The sequence below is a fragment of the Melanotaenia boesemani genome, chromosome 11 (assembly GCF_017639745.1).
Source record: "Melanotaenia boesemani isolate fMelBoe1 chromosome 11, fMelBoe1.pri, whole genome shotgun sequence".
NCBI classification, from domain to species: domain Eukaryota; kingdom Metazoa; phylum Chordata; class Actinopteri; order Atheriniformes; family Melanotaeniidae; genus Melanotaenia; species Melanotaenia boesemani.
In genome coordinates, this window is record NC_055692.1 from 19,027,504 (window position 1) to 19,048,603 (window position 21,100).

Consider the following 21,100-nt stretch of genomic DNA (forward strand, 5'->3'; position numbering starts at 1 on the left):
GTAGAGGGTTTTGCTGTGGCCCTTAGTCTTCTGGCCTTAACATTATCATCATCATATTTGGACGGACTTTAGAGAATCAGTGCATGCAGGACAGTTCAAGACTTCCCCTGAATTAGACATCTTTTGAAGGAAGAATGAGCAGAAATCCCCCCAAACTACAACTGAAAGACTTTTAGACAGTTACATAAAGGATTTACCAGCTCTGATGAAGACATTGCAACCTAAAACTGACCATGGAGGTTACCTAAGCCTTCACTTTGGGCTCACTTCCTTTTTTGTTTTTTAGAACTTGCGGAAGAAAAGCCATAAAAGTGAGTTATACCTAAATGTGCCATCTTTAACAGAATGACTAAGTCAGCTCATTCTTCACTCCCTTTGATATTCACTGCAACAGAAATTTTGATAATGTCAGTGCATATTAAAGTTGCCGCGGTCCTTGGTTTTTGATATACCACTGCAAACTCAGCAGGCTTTAAACTTTAATGTCAACCTCTCTCCCAGCAGTGACGATGCGCTCTAATGCAGCACAGCTCCTGCCAGCTGCTGCTTTTATGAGACAGTAGATTACCATTGAGTAAAAGTTGCAAGAATTGGATTTTCCTGCAGTGCCTCTGCGGTTTGGCTGATAACCAAGAACATCCATTAAACCATCCTGACATTTATTTGTTTTATGCAGCCTGACATGATGCATGCTGCCAGACCTCACAGGTTAAAAAACATCTGTGCTTTGTCATCTTTTCTTTATTCCTGCTCTAATATACTATAAAATAAAACAAGGTTTCTCATACCTGAGCATTGATTAGGAAATCTCACAAGCTTTAATTTTCTCACTAGAAACATATTTCATTTAGCACTATTTAATAGCCATTGCTGTATCTGGTGCATTGACACCCTTTCTTACATATCTTTCTACTTTACTCTCATTTGTCTTACAGAGTGGCCTGAGTTTGTCAAAAACTATGCTCCATGGTGGGCGTCTCACACTCTGGACTGGCTGACTTTTGGAAAGAAGGTCCATGTGGTCCACTTTGAAGACCTGAAAAAAGACCTGTTCTTACAGCTCAAGGGCATGGTCCAGTTTCTTTCTTTGAAGGTTTCAGAGGATCGTCTGCTCTGCGTTGAGGGCCAAAAGGATGGAAACTTCAAGCGATCAGGACTTCGTAAGCTAGAATATGACCCATACACGGCTGAAATGCGAGCAAACATCAATGAACTGATCAGAACAGTAGATGCTGCCTTGAAGAAAAAACACATGTCTGGAGTTCCAGAGGAATATATGCCAAGATGATCAATGTGATTTTTTTTCCTGTTAATTTACTTCTTTTTCTGAAAGTAGGATTACAAGATCTGCATAGGTTTGTCAATTAAATTTCTCTCAAATCCCATAGTTGAAGCTGTAGATAGAAAATATCTATTTTCTTTCTTTCTTTTTTTTGTAATTAATTGTTGTAATTTTTGATTATCTTGAACTTAAGAAGCTTCGTGCATTTGCACACCAAGCAGCTACAACAGTAGATGTTTTCTTTTTTTTTTTGTTTTGCTTAATAAAAAACACTTCTTACCCTGCTCTATGCATATGTACTGTGAAGGCATGTGTCCATGCCTTAACACCAGTTTTGTATGAGCTTATTTCATGTAAAAGAGAAAAAAATGATCACAAGAAAATGTTAAAATATTGAATTTCCTGCTGCTACAGTTACAGAACAGTTTTATATATAAAGTTCTCTAATACTTAAAAACTGAAACTCTTCATCGAAGGGGCAAAATGCAATATGTAGGATATCACTACCTGAAAATGATGATGATACTGTGTGTTTCCAAGTTTTTCTAAGTTATTCACCTTATTTATCTGTTTATCAATCAATAGGTAAAAGACTCAATTTTTTTCCCTCAAGTAGTTGAATAATCTCTTTTAAAGGCACTGACTCAAGAACAGAAGGATTTTCAGTGTTTATTTATCTCTGGTGTGTAGAGCATGTGTTGGTTAACAATTACAGATGTTTTCTTAACACTGGACTTGATGCAAAAATCCAAAAAGCACCTCACTGTGCAGCACCTTCTCCAAAGATCAAGAGTTATTTATTACACTCATGTTATAATTTGGAAGCTATTTTTAGTCTTTGTGATCGTTGTAGATTTATTTCCTTCATTCAGTTATACAAATAGTTTTTTATTGAGTTATTGTATGAAAAGCTTTGAAGCCATTGAAGCTACTTATAATTTTATTCTAACTTGTTTGACAAAACAAATCTCTAGGAAAGATATTTTCTAAACAGCACGTCTTATAACGGTACTCAGTGTGCTCTGCTCTGTCTTTAAAAACAAGCAACTAAATAAAAATGAAAGATAAATATAGAAATATTAAAAGAATAACTAGATAAATAAATTTAAAAAACACTGCTGAGAGGCAAGAAGACATTAACTAACTTCCATTTTCAATATAATAAAAATATATTTTTGTAGTACACGCTGACAGACCAGAAATATTTCTACTACAACAAGCAAATGGGAGAAGTTGTTTCTATTTTTAACATATGCTTTATTGGCTTTTGCTTTCATTGACTAGCTGGCACTCACTGGGCAGGTGTCAAGTCTGAATGTATTTTCTATGGACTGAATGTAATGTGATAAGGCCCAATAAATGAGCAAATTGAAATTTCTTTATGTTGTGCTGCTTGAACAAGTATTGAAAATGTATACATTGGCTATGGGTGCTCCATTAAATGCCTTGTACTATGCAATAAATAACACAAGATTTTTTTAATACATAATCAACCCTGAACTACTTTTCCTCTAATTGTACCAGCTTTTATCTACTAAATAATAAAAACATGTAATCACATCATCAGCCATTTTTAATGAATTAGAGGGAACACAAAAGTAATTTCTCTCCTTCTAGGATGTAACAGTTTTATGGTCCAAAGTACTAAACAACTTTCCTACAAAATGCAGATGAGGTTAAGCAACCAAAAGGTAAACAAAACTGCATCCCCTACTGATGTCTTCTCCTTAACACTTTTTACGCTACATGCTTTCTAAGTGCTGCTCGGTTTTGCTGGCTGCAGCTGTAGAGGAAAGGAAAAAGATACAAAAGTAAAGTAAATTGTTGCTACACCCACTCTCTTGTTGATGTATTTATTTGCATTAATGCTAATTCAAATTCAAATTACTTTGCAAAAATAATTAAGCATTGTTTTATATGATGCCTCTGAAAGAAATTGTAGGATGGCATTCTTCTTCTTCCTTTTCATAAGGGTCTGCCACATGTTCAGACAGGCAACAAAATCAGCCCTTATAAATTCCTGCTGAAATAACCCCCACTTCCCCCAACTTGTGTGCTGCTATGTAAAGAAATTTAAAACATATAAGTAACATGATACTGTAGCATATTATGTTGGAAAGTGCCACTGTCGTTTCAGCACTTTTTAAACAGATGTACTGTTATAAGTTGAGGTGTTATGGGTTAAAGTGGTGTGTGGATCTCTGTGTGGGCTTACCAGTGCCAGGATGAACCACGGTCTTTTTCTCACAGTAAATGAAAGGAAAGTGTTGTGGAGAGCTGGGGGTCAACTACTGTATATGCTCACCACCAGCCTCTGAGGGTGCCTTTGTACAGGCTGACTGGTGGAGTCCCCATAGTACAGCATGACTGCATCCTGTATGGTCAGCCTGTTACTCAGTCAAAGCTGACTCCACCAGTTAGTTAGGTAGACTGGTGATTTTGGTGGAGCCAGTCTTTGTACCACTTTAACTATTAACTCAGCCTTTGAAAGCCTACCTTATGTTCTGATGGACAGGTTAAGTTATTAATGGAGAAAGTTAGCCTTGTGTCTTGCAGTGGCATCAGTTACATTGCTTATCTAATTAAAGGCATATTATGGACATCTGATAGGCCTTTTCTTTGGTTTAATTATATTGTGCTGATCTCTGACAACTGATAATAATCTGTAACTGAAGGATCGTGTTAAAGTGGTAGAGAGAGGTAAAGAAGATACGTCCTTTGCTTATGCTGTGCAATTTTAAGTACCCTAATAGAGGAATTTTATCCTCCATTGGTAATTTCTCCCCCTTCTCTTTGTTACTGAAGATTTCAATGTGTCTTTTCTGCAAACTGTATGACCAACCAATTTAAAGTGGCAGATTTCCTGTCTTCATCTGGACCAGTGTTTACAGAGATTATAGGAAAAGCACTAAATCAATTTTCCTTAGTATTTAGAGAACTCAGTCATCTCATTTATTTATGCCCTAAACTGATAACATTTTCCACCAAGCTCAATAGAAAACCATTTAGCCAAATAAATCATTTTGACTATTCAAAAGTACCCTGGCTCTCATCCATGTTCTTTCCCTTGTCTTTTCAGATCCCTACGTTTTTTTACACTCCTATATTGAATTAACCTCAGTCTAAACCTTGTGTTTTCTTCATGCCTTTATTTTTCTGTTTCTAACATCTTATGTGAAGCTCTGGTTCTGGTTGTTGTTTGTCCCCTTGAGTCCTTTATTTAGCTCTGACATGTTTAATGCAATATGGAAAAAATTCCAGATAAATTAAAGTATATGTGACGTTGTTAATCAAATACAATTTTTTTTTTTTTTTTTTTTTTTTTTTGATAGCACTTCTTTACTCTGGATAAGAATAGATTGGAATATTTGTACCCTTAACCCTCCTCCCCGAAATCTTCTAAATTATGTCAGTGAGATCATAAAAACAGACATTTTCACTCAGTGATTCAAGAATTTATTGAACCAAATTTACACCTCTCATACATAAAAGTTCTTATATACAGATCCATTCAACAGCTTGGTTTTATTAACCAATGAAAACAGCTGGTCTTACTGAGTTCATAGATGGTTACATTCTCCACTGAACTCCTGTTCAAAGCAGATCAAAGCAAACACAAGCGTTCAACCTACAATAGAAGCTTTGGTCAAATATACATAAAAGTTGTAACAATAATAAATTTAAATTAAAGCACTTTATTTTAATTTGGTGATGGAAAGTTTTTAAGTACTATGTGCACAAAAGAAAATACACACACACACACACACACACACACACATATATATATGTATATATATATATATATATATATATATATATATACATATGACTTACTTCACTTATAATGTTTCCATTACCTGTCTTTTATATCCAGTAGCATGACAATGACTTAAGTTCAGAAGTCAGGGGAAAAACTAACAATTAAACTACATTAAAAATTAGCTGCATTTAATTTAGCCATACTGAACTAAATCCAAACATGTCATTTTCTGCTAAAACTGAATTGCCACTGAATTCCAACATCCCCTTTTATGCGTTTCACAGTTAAAAAAATAAATGGCACAGCACTGGTTTTGAATGCATCTGCTATTTGGGATCAGAAATATTTGTAAAATGTAACAATTCCCAGCATGTCTGACAAATAGAAGCAAAATTATTTTGACAGTGTGCCAACTGTATTTTCAGCCACTACGATAATGCTAGATTTAACATGTTTAGTAACACAGATATAGATTGTATTTTACACTTCATATTCTACAACTAAAGTTCCTTTGTCTGTGCTGAAGTTAAAATGATCTCCCATTGTCCAAAGCGCTGACCACATATTTACATATTGACTCTGCTGACAACAGTGAAATACTGCAACAAAGTGATCATATTTACATTTACATTTACACCATCTATAGACATTTAGAGGGTCATGTCATCATGTAAAATGAGGCTCTAAATGTGTGTGGAAGCTCTGCCGTCCATGGAGCTGGACCTGGACAGGTATCGGCTGATAGTGCGGCCTTCCTCTCCCATTGCATTCTCCATCCTGGCGAGTAGACAGCTCTTGAACTTCTGCTTGAAGTCATTGCCCATGAACACATACAGCACAGGGTTAAGGAAACTGTTTGCTGCTGCTAAAGATGTGCATATTTTGAGTCCAGTCGCTAAAATGCTGTGGTCATAGTATTGGTGTTTCAGTTCAAGTAGAATGAACACATGGTAGGGGAGCCAGCAGATGAAAAAAGCAGCGATGAGTGCAGTCATCACTCTAAAGGGTTTGGAGGATTTTGTCATCTTGTTGTTACGAAGCCTGACGATGATGATCGAGTAGCAGAAAATAATGACGGTAAAAGGAACAATAAAGCCCGCAATGAAGCGGCTCACTGCTACCGTCTTGTGACTGTCTGGATATTGTGAGTAGTTGTTGAAGCAAATGTTTCTACCCAGGTGGCTCCTAACATCTCGAAAGATCATGGAGGGGATGCTTAAGCCAATGGCAAGAAGCCAGGCCAGGACAACTACAACTGATGCCTTTTGAATGGTACGCTGGTTCTGGGCCCAAACTGGAAACATGACTGACACACAGCGGTCCACACTAATAACAACAAGGAGGAAAATGCTGCTGAACATGTTGATGAACATCAACGAAGAGGCAAACTTGCACATGAAATGACCAAAGATCCAATCCTCAAGTGCCATGTGGGCGATACTCAATGGGAGGAAGGCACAGAAGACAAAGTCGGAGATGGCAAGGCTCATGTACCACGTGGTGTTGACTGACTTTTTCATTTTGAAACCAGTGATCCAGATGACCAAAGCATTACCGCAGAGACCCAGCAGAAAAATGACCACGCTAACTGCAATCAGGGACACACACTGGACTTCTTTTAAACATGTTGGTTGATGCTGAAAAACATGCTCTTCTTTAGCGGTAAAGTTGTCTTCAATGTAGTTGTAGTCCTCAGAAGTATCATAGACATCATCTGCCATTTCCATTTTACCTAAAAGAGCAATCAAAATATTTCTGTAAAAAAAACATTTAAGTATACACAAGTTTTTAAAATGATGATTTTCTGGTGAAATAAACTCAGTGTACTCAGTGAAATAAATGTCTTGAAATCAAAATGAAATCCATCTCATTAAATAAAATCTTACCTACTGCTCAGTGAATCCTCTGCAACTGACTTGATCGTGTTGCTGATGAGTTGACAGAGATGGTGTGTGAACAGAGCTGGGTTGTTTCCTTTAGATGTGTCTTTAACCATGCAATCAGCTGACAGAGTGGTTTCACAACACTTCCATCTTCCTTCAATAATTTCAGTTCTGCATTTTGAGGTCTTGAAAGTTTAAGACACCTGATATTTATCAGTTATGATCATTTTATACGTTTTTGCATGTTATACATGTCATATAGAAAATTATTTCAGTCACAGCTAAAACTTATAGATATTACTATGTTCACAAAAGTGTTAATAATACATCAATCTACATTGATACATTGATTCTATATTTACATTGATTAACTTGAATTTAATACCACTATCGGTCTTCAATTGTACTGTTATTACGGCTTTGAATAACAGAAATGGAACAGTATGTTAATTTTCTTTCTTGTGAAAAAAAACACTTATTACACGCATGTCTTTGGATGGGGGGGGGGGTGGAACCTCAGCATACATGGGAAAACATGCCAACTCCACACCGAAAGATCTAGATCAAACCCCTGCCCCCAGCCGAGGCCCGAACCAGGAACCTTCTTGCTGTGAGGACCACACCACCCTGCAACGCTTTCTAAATTGGTTGTTTTTTCCCCTGAGAATTCAGTTTGGCTTGTGTCTGACAGCTGCATGATAATGCCCATATATATGAGGAAAGCAAAAAAAAAAAAAAAAAAAAAAAAAATCACAACACTCATTCATGTTGAACGCTGTTGTGGAATTTTAGTTATCAAAGATCACACACTAAGTGAGAATCAAACAAAGTATTTTATTAAGAGCTGATCAGCAATGAGAATCACACAGTCAAAGGTTTGGCTGCGTGAGTCTGCCAGGTACATGTGAGCTTTGGTTAATATAGAGCCAGAACATGAGCTGATAACATCGAGGTCGAAGGTCATTGTAGTAAACTCTTCTACATAGCTGATAACATTGTAGGGAAATGTAAGGATTGAAAGGGGGAAGGGGAAGGGAGAAGCTCACTAAATTCTTATCTAATGTTAAGGAGTAAAAAGGGGGAAGGGAGAAGCTCACTACATTCTTATCTAAGTACACAGACATACAAAGTTTAGGCTACAAACTATAAGGGTATATGTATAATTTTTCCATTACAACGCATTGTTTTCTAATTTGATATTACATCCCCAGCTTTTGATCCAGATGTTTCTTACTGTACAGAAAATACAACAGCTGTTGTAAACTGGCCTGCTATCGTTACTGACTGAATTAGCGCTCTGTGGTTGTACTGCTTCATCGATTAATAATCACTGAGTTAGACGCATCTGTCCACAATTTTCTGTGTTTCCCTTGACTGTGAGGAAGCAGCAGCAGAAACAGCTGCCGGAAGAAGAACCACAGATGTTAAAGTTACTCAGGTTGGAAAAAAATATAATGAGTGAGGACAGCTACTTAAACACAGCACCAGCTTTCTGATTATAAAACTCCTGCAATTCTAGAAGAAAATGCAGAAATGATGGAACCTTGAAGAATAAATGTACTTTATGATTTACAACATTTTAAAGAAATAATTATAACAGATCTGTTCAGCATGGATGCCTGTTCCCTGTCCAGAATAAATATTTAGCTGCCTGATGAGGCAAGTATATACATAAATACATAAAAGAAAAAATTATATATATAAATATATATATATATATATATATATATATGTATATATAAGCAAAGACATTAACTTATAAGCTAGAAATATGTTGTTGTACATTTGATATGAAGAAAAAAGCTACTTGATGAAGGGTAAAAAGAAAGAACTAAATTCTAAACAGACAAACCAGCTTGTATTTATATCACACTGATAAAATACTATTTTTACACCGGCTAACTTACTGTGTAGAAGCAGCAGCTGCAGACTGACAATGTTCTTTTGTTATTGCTATATTGGCCTTACAACTGATCCCTGTAGATCAGCACAACCACATATCAAGATACTATCAGTATAAGATATTTATAGTTTTCTCCTCTATGAAATGTGTGGGTGCAGCGTGGCTGACTCACTAGCTTTGGACCTCTGGCTTCTTTGCACTCAACACACGCACGTAGGAAAGCAAAGTCTTGAAGTCAAGTTCTTCGTTTACCGTTTATTATCAAAATAGACTTGAACATATACATAAAAAAGGAACTGAAATCTAGACTTTCTGTTAAACTAACTGAAATGCGGTGTAGGTCAAAAGACTGTGGTGCTTCAAGGTCCAGTGACTTCTAATCTACTTTTCTTGGCTGATTCCTTTTCTGGCCTTTTACTTCAGTCTAGCAGCCAATCAAAATCCACTAGTAAAAGAAGATCACTTCAACTGCAACACAGAACTATAGAAAAATTAGGATTAAATCCTAATCATAAAAAAATGGCTTCAACAAAATGTGTTGCCTTTGAATAGTCCTCTGACCATTGAGACTCACTATGTATTACCACAAAAAATTTATTGTTTTGAAGGTTAATAAAACCCTTCATAACATGTTAGTTTAAAAAATTACGATCATAAAGAAAACATCTCTCTCTTTCTTTCATTTGTAATAATTATAATAAAAAAGCAATTTCACAGTGTGTTTGTTAGAAAACCCTACACATTGTAATCCTGGACCACATGAAGCTCTCTGGTAAATTAGGAAATATTAGATTGCTTATCTGACCTACTTAGATGCATTTCACCAAAATCACTTTCCTAAACCTCCTGGTGCCCTGCAGATTAAATTTCCTAATGAAGGCTGAGGTTATAAATAATCAAGCACACACACAATGAGCAGGTGTAGACTTTCTCTGAGATGCCCTCTAGGGAAATACAGATTCATCTTTTATGCTGCCGTGGATGGTTCAGATATTGGTTTAATATATATGATTCCAAAGGTTAGGCTGACTTCAGAACAATCTATACTTGCATGAAATATATTTTCATATTCGATCCACTCTGATTTATTAAATGCACTCAGTGAGAGCTCGTTGTCAACGGCATCTGAATCTATAACATGTTAAGGTTGTGATACGATAAGAATAAGATGATTGTTCTTCCACTCATGACTTTTCTTGAAGGATCTTCTGTATCTTGATGTAGCATCCTCTCATTCATTTTAACAGCTCATGCAGCAAACAAACCCCGAAAACTTTTTCACTAGATAAATGTTAGACAGTTCTGGTGTCCAGAATAGAAACCTTATCAGTACTCAGTGTTATGAGGCCACAGTCTTTCCATATTGTGTAGGTCCTGCTTAGGTGCTCTTCTTTCAGCTGTCACATTGTTTTAGTCAAATATCTGCTGCAGCTCAATCGCTGAAGCAAGGTTTGATCTTTGTTCACAGTTTCTGTGTAGTTGTGTGAAATAATGCTGCAGCCATGACATTGTATCTAAAAATCTAACACAGACCACAGCTCTCAGTGCTGAGCTTGTTAGCGTTCACATGGCACATTGCTTTGATTGAAGATATCTGAGAAAAAAAAAAGTAAGATGTGATGAAACACGTGACCAGAATTAATCTTAAGCATTTCTCACACGTCTCCTCTGATGTCTTCCATCTTTTCTGTTTTTCGTTCATGTGATTTATGTACAATTGCCTGTTGAACAAAAGGTAACGGTAGAATGTAAATGCAGACCATTTGCAATTTTAGAATCATAATTTCAGAGGTGTAAACTTCATGTCTGCATTTATCACTTACACACAGTGAAGACTCCTCAGCAAATGTCTGATAGCCAGTTTAATTCACAGGGCATAATACAGTGACTACATCTGAAATAAAATGCAATAATAATATTATCCAGACATTCCTATAATTTGCATTACATGAAATTATCACAAAAGGAACATTTGCAACTTCTTGCATTGTCAAAGGAATGGTGGCCAACTGGTGGTGAGAATGTGTATTGTCTTGGAGAAAGATCTTCAAACCCAACACTTTCTAAGGTTTTCTCATTTTTAAATGGCCATCGGGTGTGACTGGTGAGGTTAGGCATTAAACAGGATTAATCAAGAAATAGTGCGTGGTAAGGTTTAGAAATCTAAAAATACATGCTCTTATATGAACTAACAGTTCCTTATACAAAACACTTGGTAGAGAAAACATTGGCCATCATTTTGACACCACTATGTTTTTGTGTTGTGAACAAGAAGTAAAACTTGGCTTACATACAAACTCTTTGCTTATTGAATAGAAAATAATAAGTTAAGCTTTAAACATTGTTCATTTACATCTCAAGGACCCACTGATGTATACACAAGTGTATCTAATCGATCCCAGATTATCTATATTTAGTGGTTAAAGGACATGGAAAATTTATTCCCAGTTTAACGCCACTGTAGACTCCATTTGGTCTTGGATACTGTGTATCATACCAGAGATTTTCTTCTTCTTCTCTTTTATTCACAGCTTGATTTAGTTTTGAAAAATGACTTGCTTAGGTTTAAAAAGAGTATGGCCTGGAGTAAAATACAGCCTTCTGAAACCCTGTAGGATCTACAGAAGGGTCTGGTGCGAGAAACAATGTGTTCTTTTGTCAGAGAATATACGGCCTTAGATTAAATAACTAAAATGCTTTTACTATTACACATATCAAAGACACAATAATATTAGATATCTGCTGTCTAAGAAATTATTGGATATGAAACATCTTATTCTGGACTGGATTGTAAAACTACAACACTCCCCCACCTCCAAGCCCCTGTATTTCATGTAGTAGTTTTGAATAGGAGCTCATATTTTACATGTTTCTATTTGTTCAGTTTCCTGATATCAGCTGGTGAACTCTGGCTTTTAACATTTTGAAGAAATGAAAGTTTAGTTTTTTTTTGTCACCTGATATCATAGCTGCAACACAGCAGTTCTCATTGTGTCTCATTCAGATTTCCATGAGTAAATGACCTGGACTTTCAGATGTTTAAACTCTGCACCAAGTTGGTGAACAATTTTATACACTGTCTCTCCTCTGCTGTAGTTTGTTGGAGAGTCCTCAGGTTCCTCTCCTGCAGTGTAACATTTGAATTGAATTTTTAAGTAACTTGAGTATTATTGCTACTTCACTGCTGACTGCTCGAGACCCACCATTGAGATTAAAGTGAAGCAGAGATGCACCATTCAATACCATAAATCAGTTTACCAAAGATCCACAGCTACAGTGGAGATTAACATGAACTGACTTTTTAAATCCCAGAACCAGAAATAGATTGTAATTGTGTGTTGAAACGATCTTTGTAATAAAAGTGTATCATTAACCTCAGGAAGTAACGCAGTAATTTCCTACAAGACATTGAAGTTCTGCTTGATATTATTAGAACTAGCGTCATTGGGGTGTATATAAGAGGAAACGTTATTGTCCTGTCATGCTAGCTCAGTTCCAACATGTGGCTAACTTAAGAGTTTTTTTTTTTTTTTTTGTCTTGTATTCTTTTTTCATTTTACATTTGTATAAATGTATAAATCACTTTATTTGTGTTTTTCAGTTTTGTCTGTGTTTCTTGGTTTATTTTGTGCACTAATGTCTTATTTCAGACATCTTCACTCTCTTCTCTCCTGTAATCAGCGCCTGCTTTACCTATTGTGTTTTATCTCTGTCTCATTGTCTTCCCCCTGTCTGGGTTTACATAATTCTTCCCTGCCAGTTCATCTCTTTTCCCTGTGTCTCACGTCCAGCCTTATCTTATTCTTTTTGCCTCTAGTGTTAAAACAGCACTACTGAAATTTGGTGTATTTTTACACTTTGGTGCCCCCTAACAAAAGCATCTGTCCTGACTGTCCTGCAGTCTCTTTTGTGAGCTCTCTGAGCAAGTAAAAGCCAGTCTGGTGTTGGCTCGTCTTATCCTTTGCACTGTCATTTTCTCCTTTGTTTTCTCACTTCTTCTGATAATGTCCTCTTGGGTTTTTTCTTTTTTTTTTTTTTAATCAACCCTGTTTTGCCTGCTACCCAATTCCTTCGCCTGCTTTGACCTTGGACTATGAAGAAAATTGATTCTAAGTCTCTCTGTGGAGTGTTGCATTTGAATTTTCCGTCCTTGGCCCAGTTACATGACGTTCTATATGTATATTGTGATCCATGTTCCATTTTCTTTTAAGAAGCAACAGCTAAAGAAACCCACCAAATATAGATGAAGAAAGAACCACCCAAGCTCTAAATGTCATTGTTCATTGTGTTAAGCTTGTCTGTCATTTTAAGACTTACACACTTATTTTCCACAAAGTAATACAGCCACAAGTATCAAATTAAGGTATGGGTTTTAAAAAAAAAAACTTCTTTGTAAATAGTATGAAAGTCCTTTGTATGTTAAATAAGCAGGTGTTACAAAGAAAATTTTTATGTTTGTTAATTTTACTTTCCAAAAACATAGTCACACCAAGCTGGAATAATCAAATGTCTTAATAAATTTACATACAAATATTACTGTATGCATCTATCTGAGATCCCTTCCAGATAATTAAAGCTTGTAAAGAGAATCTGCAACCTTAGTGGTCCAGACAATCACCTAATCCAGTTTTACTGATGACCACAGAAACATTGACTGATTGAGTTCCTCTCTGTGTGTTGTGATAATTACTATTGACAGTAATTTTGTTTTAAATAGGCCAGTAACATGATGTTGTGAGGGGGGAAAAAAACAAAAAACTACCAAGTGTTTGCAACACAAAAGACCACACCTTATAAAACTCAGAAAACTGTATGCATGGCCGGGTAGCCCACTTCTCTGCTCACATTTGAAGTGCATCAACCCACCTCCCACCATCCAAGACCACATAATTTTATTTGTTGATGTTTTGCTTATAACTGAAAGAAATTCCTGACATTTCCATTTGTCATATCTGTAAGACCTTCAATATATTACCATCCTAACATACATAACTACAATAACATAAAGTATGTGGGAAATTGGTAAACCTGCCTGGTATTACTTCTGTTGTTGTAAAGGCAGCAATGAGATAATATTCAGCAGTATTAGAGAGAGAAGAAGCTTAATCAAAAGATAAGTTGATGTGCCATGGCTGGCGGATGCTGGACATTCGTCCTTTTTATCAGCTGAAGTGATAAATCCAAGGAAATCTTTTGGTGCTGTATTGGTTTGGGGATGAAAGTAAATGACATCGAGCCCTTTAAGAAAACTGAACTGAAATCAAAAGAAGTTCAAGCCATGATTGGGTGTTGTGTCTCTTTGATTTGTAAAGACAAGACATATGCATAATCCCTGCTCTCAAGAGGATTACATTTGGCTGTTTGCCAGCTCTAATATGTAATATACACAGATGGATCAGTATGGCTGCAGCATCTTTACATTAACAGGTTTTATGGCTTTATCCAGACCACAGGCAGGGGGGGGGTAAGAGATGCATCTGCTCTTAACTTAAACAAGAGAAATGTAGAACAGTAGTGCATTATAACCACACATTTAAACACCCTTTCTAGAAATCAGCCAAAACAAAAGGGGTTTGAAAGAGGAACCTTTGACCTCTAAGTCTAATGTAAAACACGTTTTTGATGTGGATTTTATCTACCCCAGCATCAGAATAAGTAAAGAACAAAAGTAAGAGATTGAGTTCAGGACATGAACAAAGCAATAAAGTTAAAATCATATTAAACTTATCCAGATGTTTGGATTGTGTAATTATCTGTTTTGCATCCATTTGCTAAGCCAGCTTTTTTCTTTTATCATAATAGACCATGTTTTATGTCAGCATAGATTTTAAAGTCTTTATGTACCACTATTCCCCGTGCTCTGGGATGAAGTAAAACTGTAATATTTACAGAATATTTACATGAATATCATGTTTCATCATATGCTACCAAGCTATACTAACTATACCTGTGTATAACTGTTAAAAAAAATCTCTGTGAATGTGTTTACACAATAATACCAATATATTTCTTTCTTGTTGAGTACACTGAGAAAAACAAAGGAAATTCAAGATACCAGAGAACAGGAAAATGCTGCTGTAAGCACATTTATTTTTACTGCAAAGTAAATGCATGAGTCCAAAATCTATTATACTTAAAAGCATTTGTTATACAATAAGCTTGCAAGATGAAATTAAAGTCATAGGATTGAGTAAAACTGTCATAAATAATGCAGCTATGATGATCCAAAGCTGCTTTTAAATCCCTTTTAGAGTGATCAGATGGATTTTTTGGCACTCATTATTAGTCAGTCAGCAGATCTAATCCTAGGAATGTTCAAAACTCATGATCACCTACTTCTGCTTTTAGTCAGTAACATTAAGTTGTTGCTCTCAAACTATGAGGATACAATTTAAAACCAATGAGGTCTGTGAATCTTTATAATACAAATTTATATAAATATTGGTATATTTAAAAACATATATTCAATGAAGTTCTGATGGAAATTTTGTAGTCTGTTTGTCCAGTGAAGCGTGCAGAAAATAAAGCTCTACCAACCCGTCATCTGACATGAAGAACTTGCAAATGTAAAGCTGGAGCGAATGGATGGAAAGAAAGATGCTGCTGGCAATTTGTTTTTGTTTAATATGGAGAAATCAGCCTCCACATGGGATCCTATTATGAATACCATATGGGACCACAATGATTTATGAGATGCTGCTGGATGCCTCTGTGGCACCAAAAACATCTGCCAGCCATATACACTGATCACTGTCATGTAAAGAAGCATATGACAAAATGTTAATTTTGAATTGTATCCAGATTTCTTTATGTTCAGTGAAAATAAATGTTGAGCACAAATGTTTAGAGTATCAGTGAGGTTGCTCCGACACACCGGGCACAACCAGTGATGCAAGCTAAACAACGTCAGGATGAAACAATGGAGCTAAAATGACATAAAGCAGGTTTAATTATTTCCTGAGTGGTCATCCTCTTTGTCTAGTGTTTACATAATTTGTTACATAAGGTGCTGCTAATGGTCATGGCATCCGTTTTCCAAGAAATTTAATCACAAACATAAAAACAATTTGCACTTTTAACAAAGTAATCAGGCTTCATTGCACAGGATTATAGATACTAAATCTTCAGGTAACATTACGTTGCAATTGTTTCTACAAAAGCAGGTCAAACCACAGTCTCACTCAGACTTTTCTCTACTGATTTCTCTTTTCAGTACACAGGTTTATAATTTATAAGTTGCTGTTTACCACAGCAGGGAGATTTAAGAAAATAGAAATATGCAGCAAGCGCAAATGGGGGGACTGCTGTTCAAAACAAGTGGCCTTTTGACACATTTATACTAGTGCTTGGCATCCAGTAAGTCAAACACCCATAATAGATTTAACTAGCTTTGTAAAGCTCCAGAACAACAAATTGTCGCTATAAAGGAGATAACCAAACAGCAGATTTACTATGAAAACAACAATAACTACTTACTAAGCCAAAGACAGGATGTGTTTTATTGAAAAATTGTCTGACAAATGTGTCAAGTCCTTAAGTGAAGCCAGACCCCCTACAAAAAGCTTAGTGAGCATTTTTACAAAGACTGTGATTAGTTTAATCTGCCACAAAATCCCAAGATGTGTTTGCAAAGTCTCAGAAAAACAGCTGAAGGCAAACACTCTTTGGGGCATAAATAAACACTGTCATCCTGTAGAATTGTGTTGTATTTAATTATGGAATAAGATCATTTTGTTTTGTTGTACATTCCTACACATTACCAAAGGATCCAAACTAAGTCAACACAAGAGATCACTTTCAAGGTGAAAAAAATAATGAGTAGTTCCTGAATCATTGTTGCACTGACAGACCTGTCGGCTCACACACCCTCCGTTCTGAACAGAACAGGCCAGTGTAGAGGCAAAATAATAAGTGAAGCAGCAAGAAGTGCCTGAGGGTGGTCCTTGGTAATGGCTGCCCTACTGTGGATACCCAATTATTTCAGTCTGCTGTCTTTCCAGCAGATCATTTACTCTCAACCTACCTGCTAGACCGGTCTGATGAACATGACATGCTGGCACATTGGACTGGGCCTGAGGGGAGAGCATCTATAAAATGAAGACATATGCCAAAATATGACTACATTTAAAACATAAATACAACCAGCAGGACCAAAGATCAAACACAGAAACCTGCTCCAAAACAAATCAGTTTCCCTCACACATAACACATCTTTATGAACGGGATCCTTTGTGAAAATGAGAAAGAGGACAGACAGATAGGAGTGTGAGCTGAATAAATCATTCGAGTCTCTCCAGGCTTTAGGCAATATGTCATTAGCAAAAAGCCTCTGCTCTCCTTACTTTTAAACCATATAACCATTCAGAATATAAATTATCCATCATTTCTTTGTCAATCACCTTGCTGCCAGCTATATACTTTTACAATCATTTTACAGATCTCTACAACGTCTTTGTGAAGCTTATTGATACAGCAGACTGTTTGCAACAAGGTTAACCAGCACAGAGGAAAGAATGGGTAAAGAACTAGCAGTTCAGTCATGATATACTTTTTGACTTGTATGATACATTCTCCTATTTCTGTGTGGCAGCCAAAAATTTGAGTTCCTTTAATGTTCTTATAGGATTTGCTGAATTAAGATGAAGTGTAAAGGTCAGATAAGAGATAAAACATCAGCATCGCAGATGTCAGAACAAGCTTGTGTAATTTATAATACACAATGCGCAAAATAATCTGCAATAGATCAGAAAGTCCTTTGTGTTCTGACCGACACCCCATGTTGAACATCATAACCCTCTTGCCAGCACCTAAACAGTCGTCCGTGAATATCATAATAGATTTAAACTAGCTTGGAAAGGAAGGTGACATCTGGTATTACTTATATGAAAAAAAGCCTGCAGACTGAAGCACATAAATGTACTGAGGTCACAGTTAAACCCGTTCTATGGCTTACTTTTAACTAAATGTCATCCCACTCTCAGCCAATTAAAAAGAGAAAAGCAAGGCACCATCTCAGTAGAATAACCTGCAACAGTTTTTATCTCAAGCATCTGGCAGTGAGAACTCTCAGTTATATTGAGGAGTTGTATTTTAATGAAAAGCATGCAAAAGGAATGAATAAAGTTCATATAATTACCACCTTTGAAATCGTAATGATTTTTAATATAATGTAATTTTATGTTGTCTGTTTTTCTCATGAAATTTGATATAGGTGTGGTCCACATGCTTACCTTTGATTTTAAAATGATACTGTAACAGCGTTATCAGTCTGTGGATTATGGTGTCAGAAAAGTACCAGTTTTCTAGTATCTTTCTCTCCGCTTGGTAATTAGGAAACATCAAACTGTCCCAGACCAGCAATGTGGACAAGGAGGTGAGGTTGTTACTATCATATAGTGCCTGAGGAATATGTTTCCTTAATTGAGATTATAGTGACAGATTTTAGACTTGTGTATCTTGATGCTTTCCTTTTCACTCTCCATTAAGTTCAATTGTTCCTTTTACTTTCTACTATTTCTGTACTTTCTATTTTGATTCATGTGTTGGGTCTTTTAAGTTTTGCTTTTGCTTCATAAAACAATTTTTGTAAATGGTCTGTACTTATATAGCGCTTTTATTGAAAGTGCTTTACATATATGTCACATTCACACACACATTCACACACTGATGGCGGAAGCTGCCATGCAAGGCGCTCAACCACTACCCATCAGGAGGAATTTGGGGTTTGGTGTCTTGCTCAGGGACACCTCGACATGAGCTCAACGGGCCGGGATCGAACCAGCGAGCTTTGGGCTACAGGACGACCACTCTACCACTCTTCCGCCTTGGCATGGCTGAGTTTTGGTACTCGTGTTTGAAAAGTACCATATCTAAAAACCTTAAATTAGGCTGATTGTGTGTGATTTTGTGTAATTTATTGGCTTCAAAAAGTTAAATATGGGATGATCAAATAATTATTCACTATAAAACTCATTTCTGTTCATTGTTTTTTATATATATAAAAAAAAACAATATCTTTCTCATGTCCCAAAGGAACAGACACCTTGCAGACAAAGCTCCAGTAAACACCCGTTTGACTCTGAGGGGCTCCTGGACAGGCTGAGGACAGCCAAAAACAAACCCTTCATCCTCTGTTGTTGTCACCTGAGGGGGGAAAGATATCCTGACCTCACTCAAGCTGTCTTGTAGCACAACTTGTCTTCCTGCCAATGAAACTGTGGCTCATGCATCTTGGATCAGACTTTCTAGTCAGATGGGCATTTTGGATGCTGACAGCTGAGGGCAGTTTCTGCTCTGAATGGAGACTCTACTTCATTCTGTCATCCATTTTGAGACCCCCTCATCCCTGCTTGCTGAACCGTCCATGCTCAGCGAGCGTGGAGAGAGTCGCCCTATCCCTCTGACTCTCTAACGATGTCCTCGATCTCTGACACCCAGCTCTGTCAACCAGAACAAAGTCTTGTCTCACACAGAAAGGCAAGCACACTGATGGCTCCACAGAGGTGGGATGGGGAAGTGTGAGCCAATAGGGATGGGAGCCAGATGCCTGTGCCAGAGGGATTTATTTCCTGCCCTGACAGGTCACCCTTTTTCAGGTGGGTAGATGGATTTTCTACTTCTTGAAACACAGCTCCAGCAAGCAGTTAAAAGATAGTGTTATTTTAATAGTCTGCGACAGGTCACCTCTGGAGTGTGCTAAAAGTTAACATGTAGCTGGAGTAAAAATCATGCTGATACATATAACAACCTATTTCTTTGCAAAATCTGCAAAATGTTCAGAGATTAATGAGGGAGCTTTATGTTCCATGCATCACAGTCATCAACAGTGATGATACAGGGGATAAAAGCAGACAGTAGAAATACATTCCAGATGAGAGACAGCTAACATTTCAAGAGTGTTCATTCATATCATAATCCCAAAGGAACTTCAGGCATTTAATAACATAATTAGTACTCATCAATGATTTTAACTGCATATTCCTGAAGTTTTATCTGCTTCCACAGCTGAGGGGTTGTAGCCCTTGTGAGTTCGTGCCAGATGGGTATAGAGTTATCCGCAATATGAGCCAAAGGCTATTCATCTCATGCCATAACTTTTCCCTCAACAGCTGCTCATTCTTCCATAGTTGCTCTCGCTATTGAACTAAAGCGGAGTTTCAAATCAGCTGTTGCAAAGTCACAAATTACAGTAAGACGTGACCAAGATGCAGCTGCTTTGATGCTTGTCTGTGCTGTAAGCTGTGAGGAAGTAAATAATCCCACACAGGAAATAAACCCAAGTTTTCTGGGTGAAAGTCGTGACTGTTACTTCACTGCTGTTTATTGAATTTGGAAAAAAATAAAAATCATATATGTACTTGCTTTCATGTCCTTGAACATCAAAAAGAGAGAAAAATATATAATATCTAAGAACATAACAGAATAGATTTCATTTTGATCATTTCACCACTTGCCATGAGGCTGTATTGAAATACTCGTGTTTTCTTGAGCCATGTCGAGAAAAAAAAGGTAGACTTTAGCAAACAGGATTACTTTAGAGATAAGAAAGTACTGGATAAAACTTGGTCCACAGACCATTTAAAACATGCACGCATGGAGGCCCTTAAGGATCATGGTGGAATTTTTTACAAGATAATTTTTCACTACCTTACAATAAATTTTGCATTCCTTAGAAAGGCTGAGCTGTATTATGATATAATGTTATATATTATGTAGCAGACAGCTGCTGTGAAAGCTGCATGAGATAGCACTTATTGCAGCTAAACAGATAAACATTTCGCTGACTGCTGATTTGGGCAGGCTGTGCCTGTCATTATGGCTGCTCCGCAAGTAGCTTATATTTCTGACAGTGACACATTGGTTCATAATGGGCCAGAAACTAGCTGCATAAAGATGTTGTGTGTGTGCGCGCAAATTCCTGTTCTTGTCCTTAGCAATGAACCTGGTTTCATGCATTATGGATGGCAAAGCTGCTTTCATACTGAAGACTAATAACAATATCCTGGTGCTGTGGAAAAATTATTCAGTAGTGAGTCTGATTTAAGCCAGTGTTACACAAAATGCAGATGTGCATCCTGCTGGCAGCAGCAGTCTTTCCACTCATCAGTTTTTCACTGACTGCATATTGCTGTTGTATATGTGCTGCTCAGTTATTGGTGAGTTGTTGATTCATTCATTCATTATCTTGACCGCTTATTCCATTACGGGTGAGCTGGAGCCTATCCCACAGGTGAGAGGCAGGGTACACCATGGACAGGTCACCAGTCTGTTGC

The 21,100-nt window shown here is 36.8% G+C and overlaps 2 protein-coding genes across 3 annotated transcripts in view; one reads left to right on the top strand and one right to left on the bottom strand.

The window, feature by feature from the left end:
- The window catches only part of wscd2 (WSC domain containing 2), a 47,872-nt gene extending 45,175 nt beyond the window's left edge, over positions 1-2,697 (top strand). The window contains exon 9 of the mRNA XM_041999910.1: positions 936-2,697. Within this exon, the coding sequence (XP_041855844.1) occupies positions 936-1,288 (353 nt within the window). The 3' untranslated portion in view covers positions 1,289-2,697. The remainder of the gene's footprint in view (positions 1-935) is intronic.
- A 2,018-nt stretch (positions 2,698-4,715) lies between these two features.
- Positions 4,716-6,994, bottom strand: cmklr1 (chemokine-like receptor 1). Of its 2 annotated transcripts, none has more exons than XM_041998315.1 (2): positions 6,929-6,994; positions 4,716-6,774 (listed from the first exon to the last, which is right to left on the bottom strand). In XM_041998315.1, the coding sequence occupies exon 2, from the start codon at positions 6,767-6,769 to the stop codon at positions 5,726-5,728; it is 1,044 nt and encodes a 347-aa protein (XP_041854249.1). In that variant the 5' UTR covers positions 6,770-6,774; positions 6,929-6,994; the 3' UTR covers positions 4,716-5,725. The 2 variants fall into 2 exon arrangements, with proteins under 2 accessions (XP_041854249.1, XP_041854250.1); XM_041998316.1 differs by having other exon boundaries at positions 6,933-6,988.
- Between the last annotated feature and the right edge of the window lie 14,106 nt (positions 6,995-21,100).

Bases quoted from the DNA above. Each gene is read 5' to 3' on its own strand.
- cmklr1 (XM_041998315.1), bottom strand. From the start codon at position 6,769: ATGGAAATGGCAGATGATGTCTATGATACTTCTGAGGACTACAACTAC.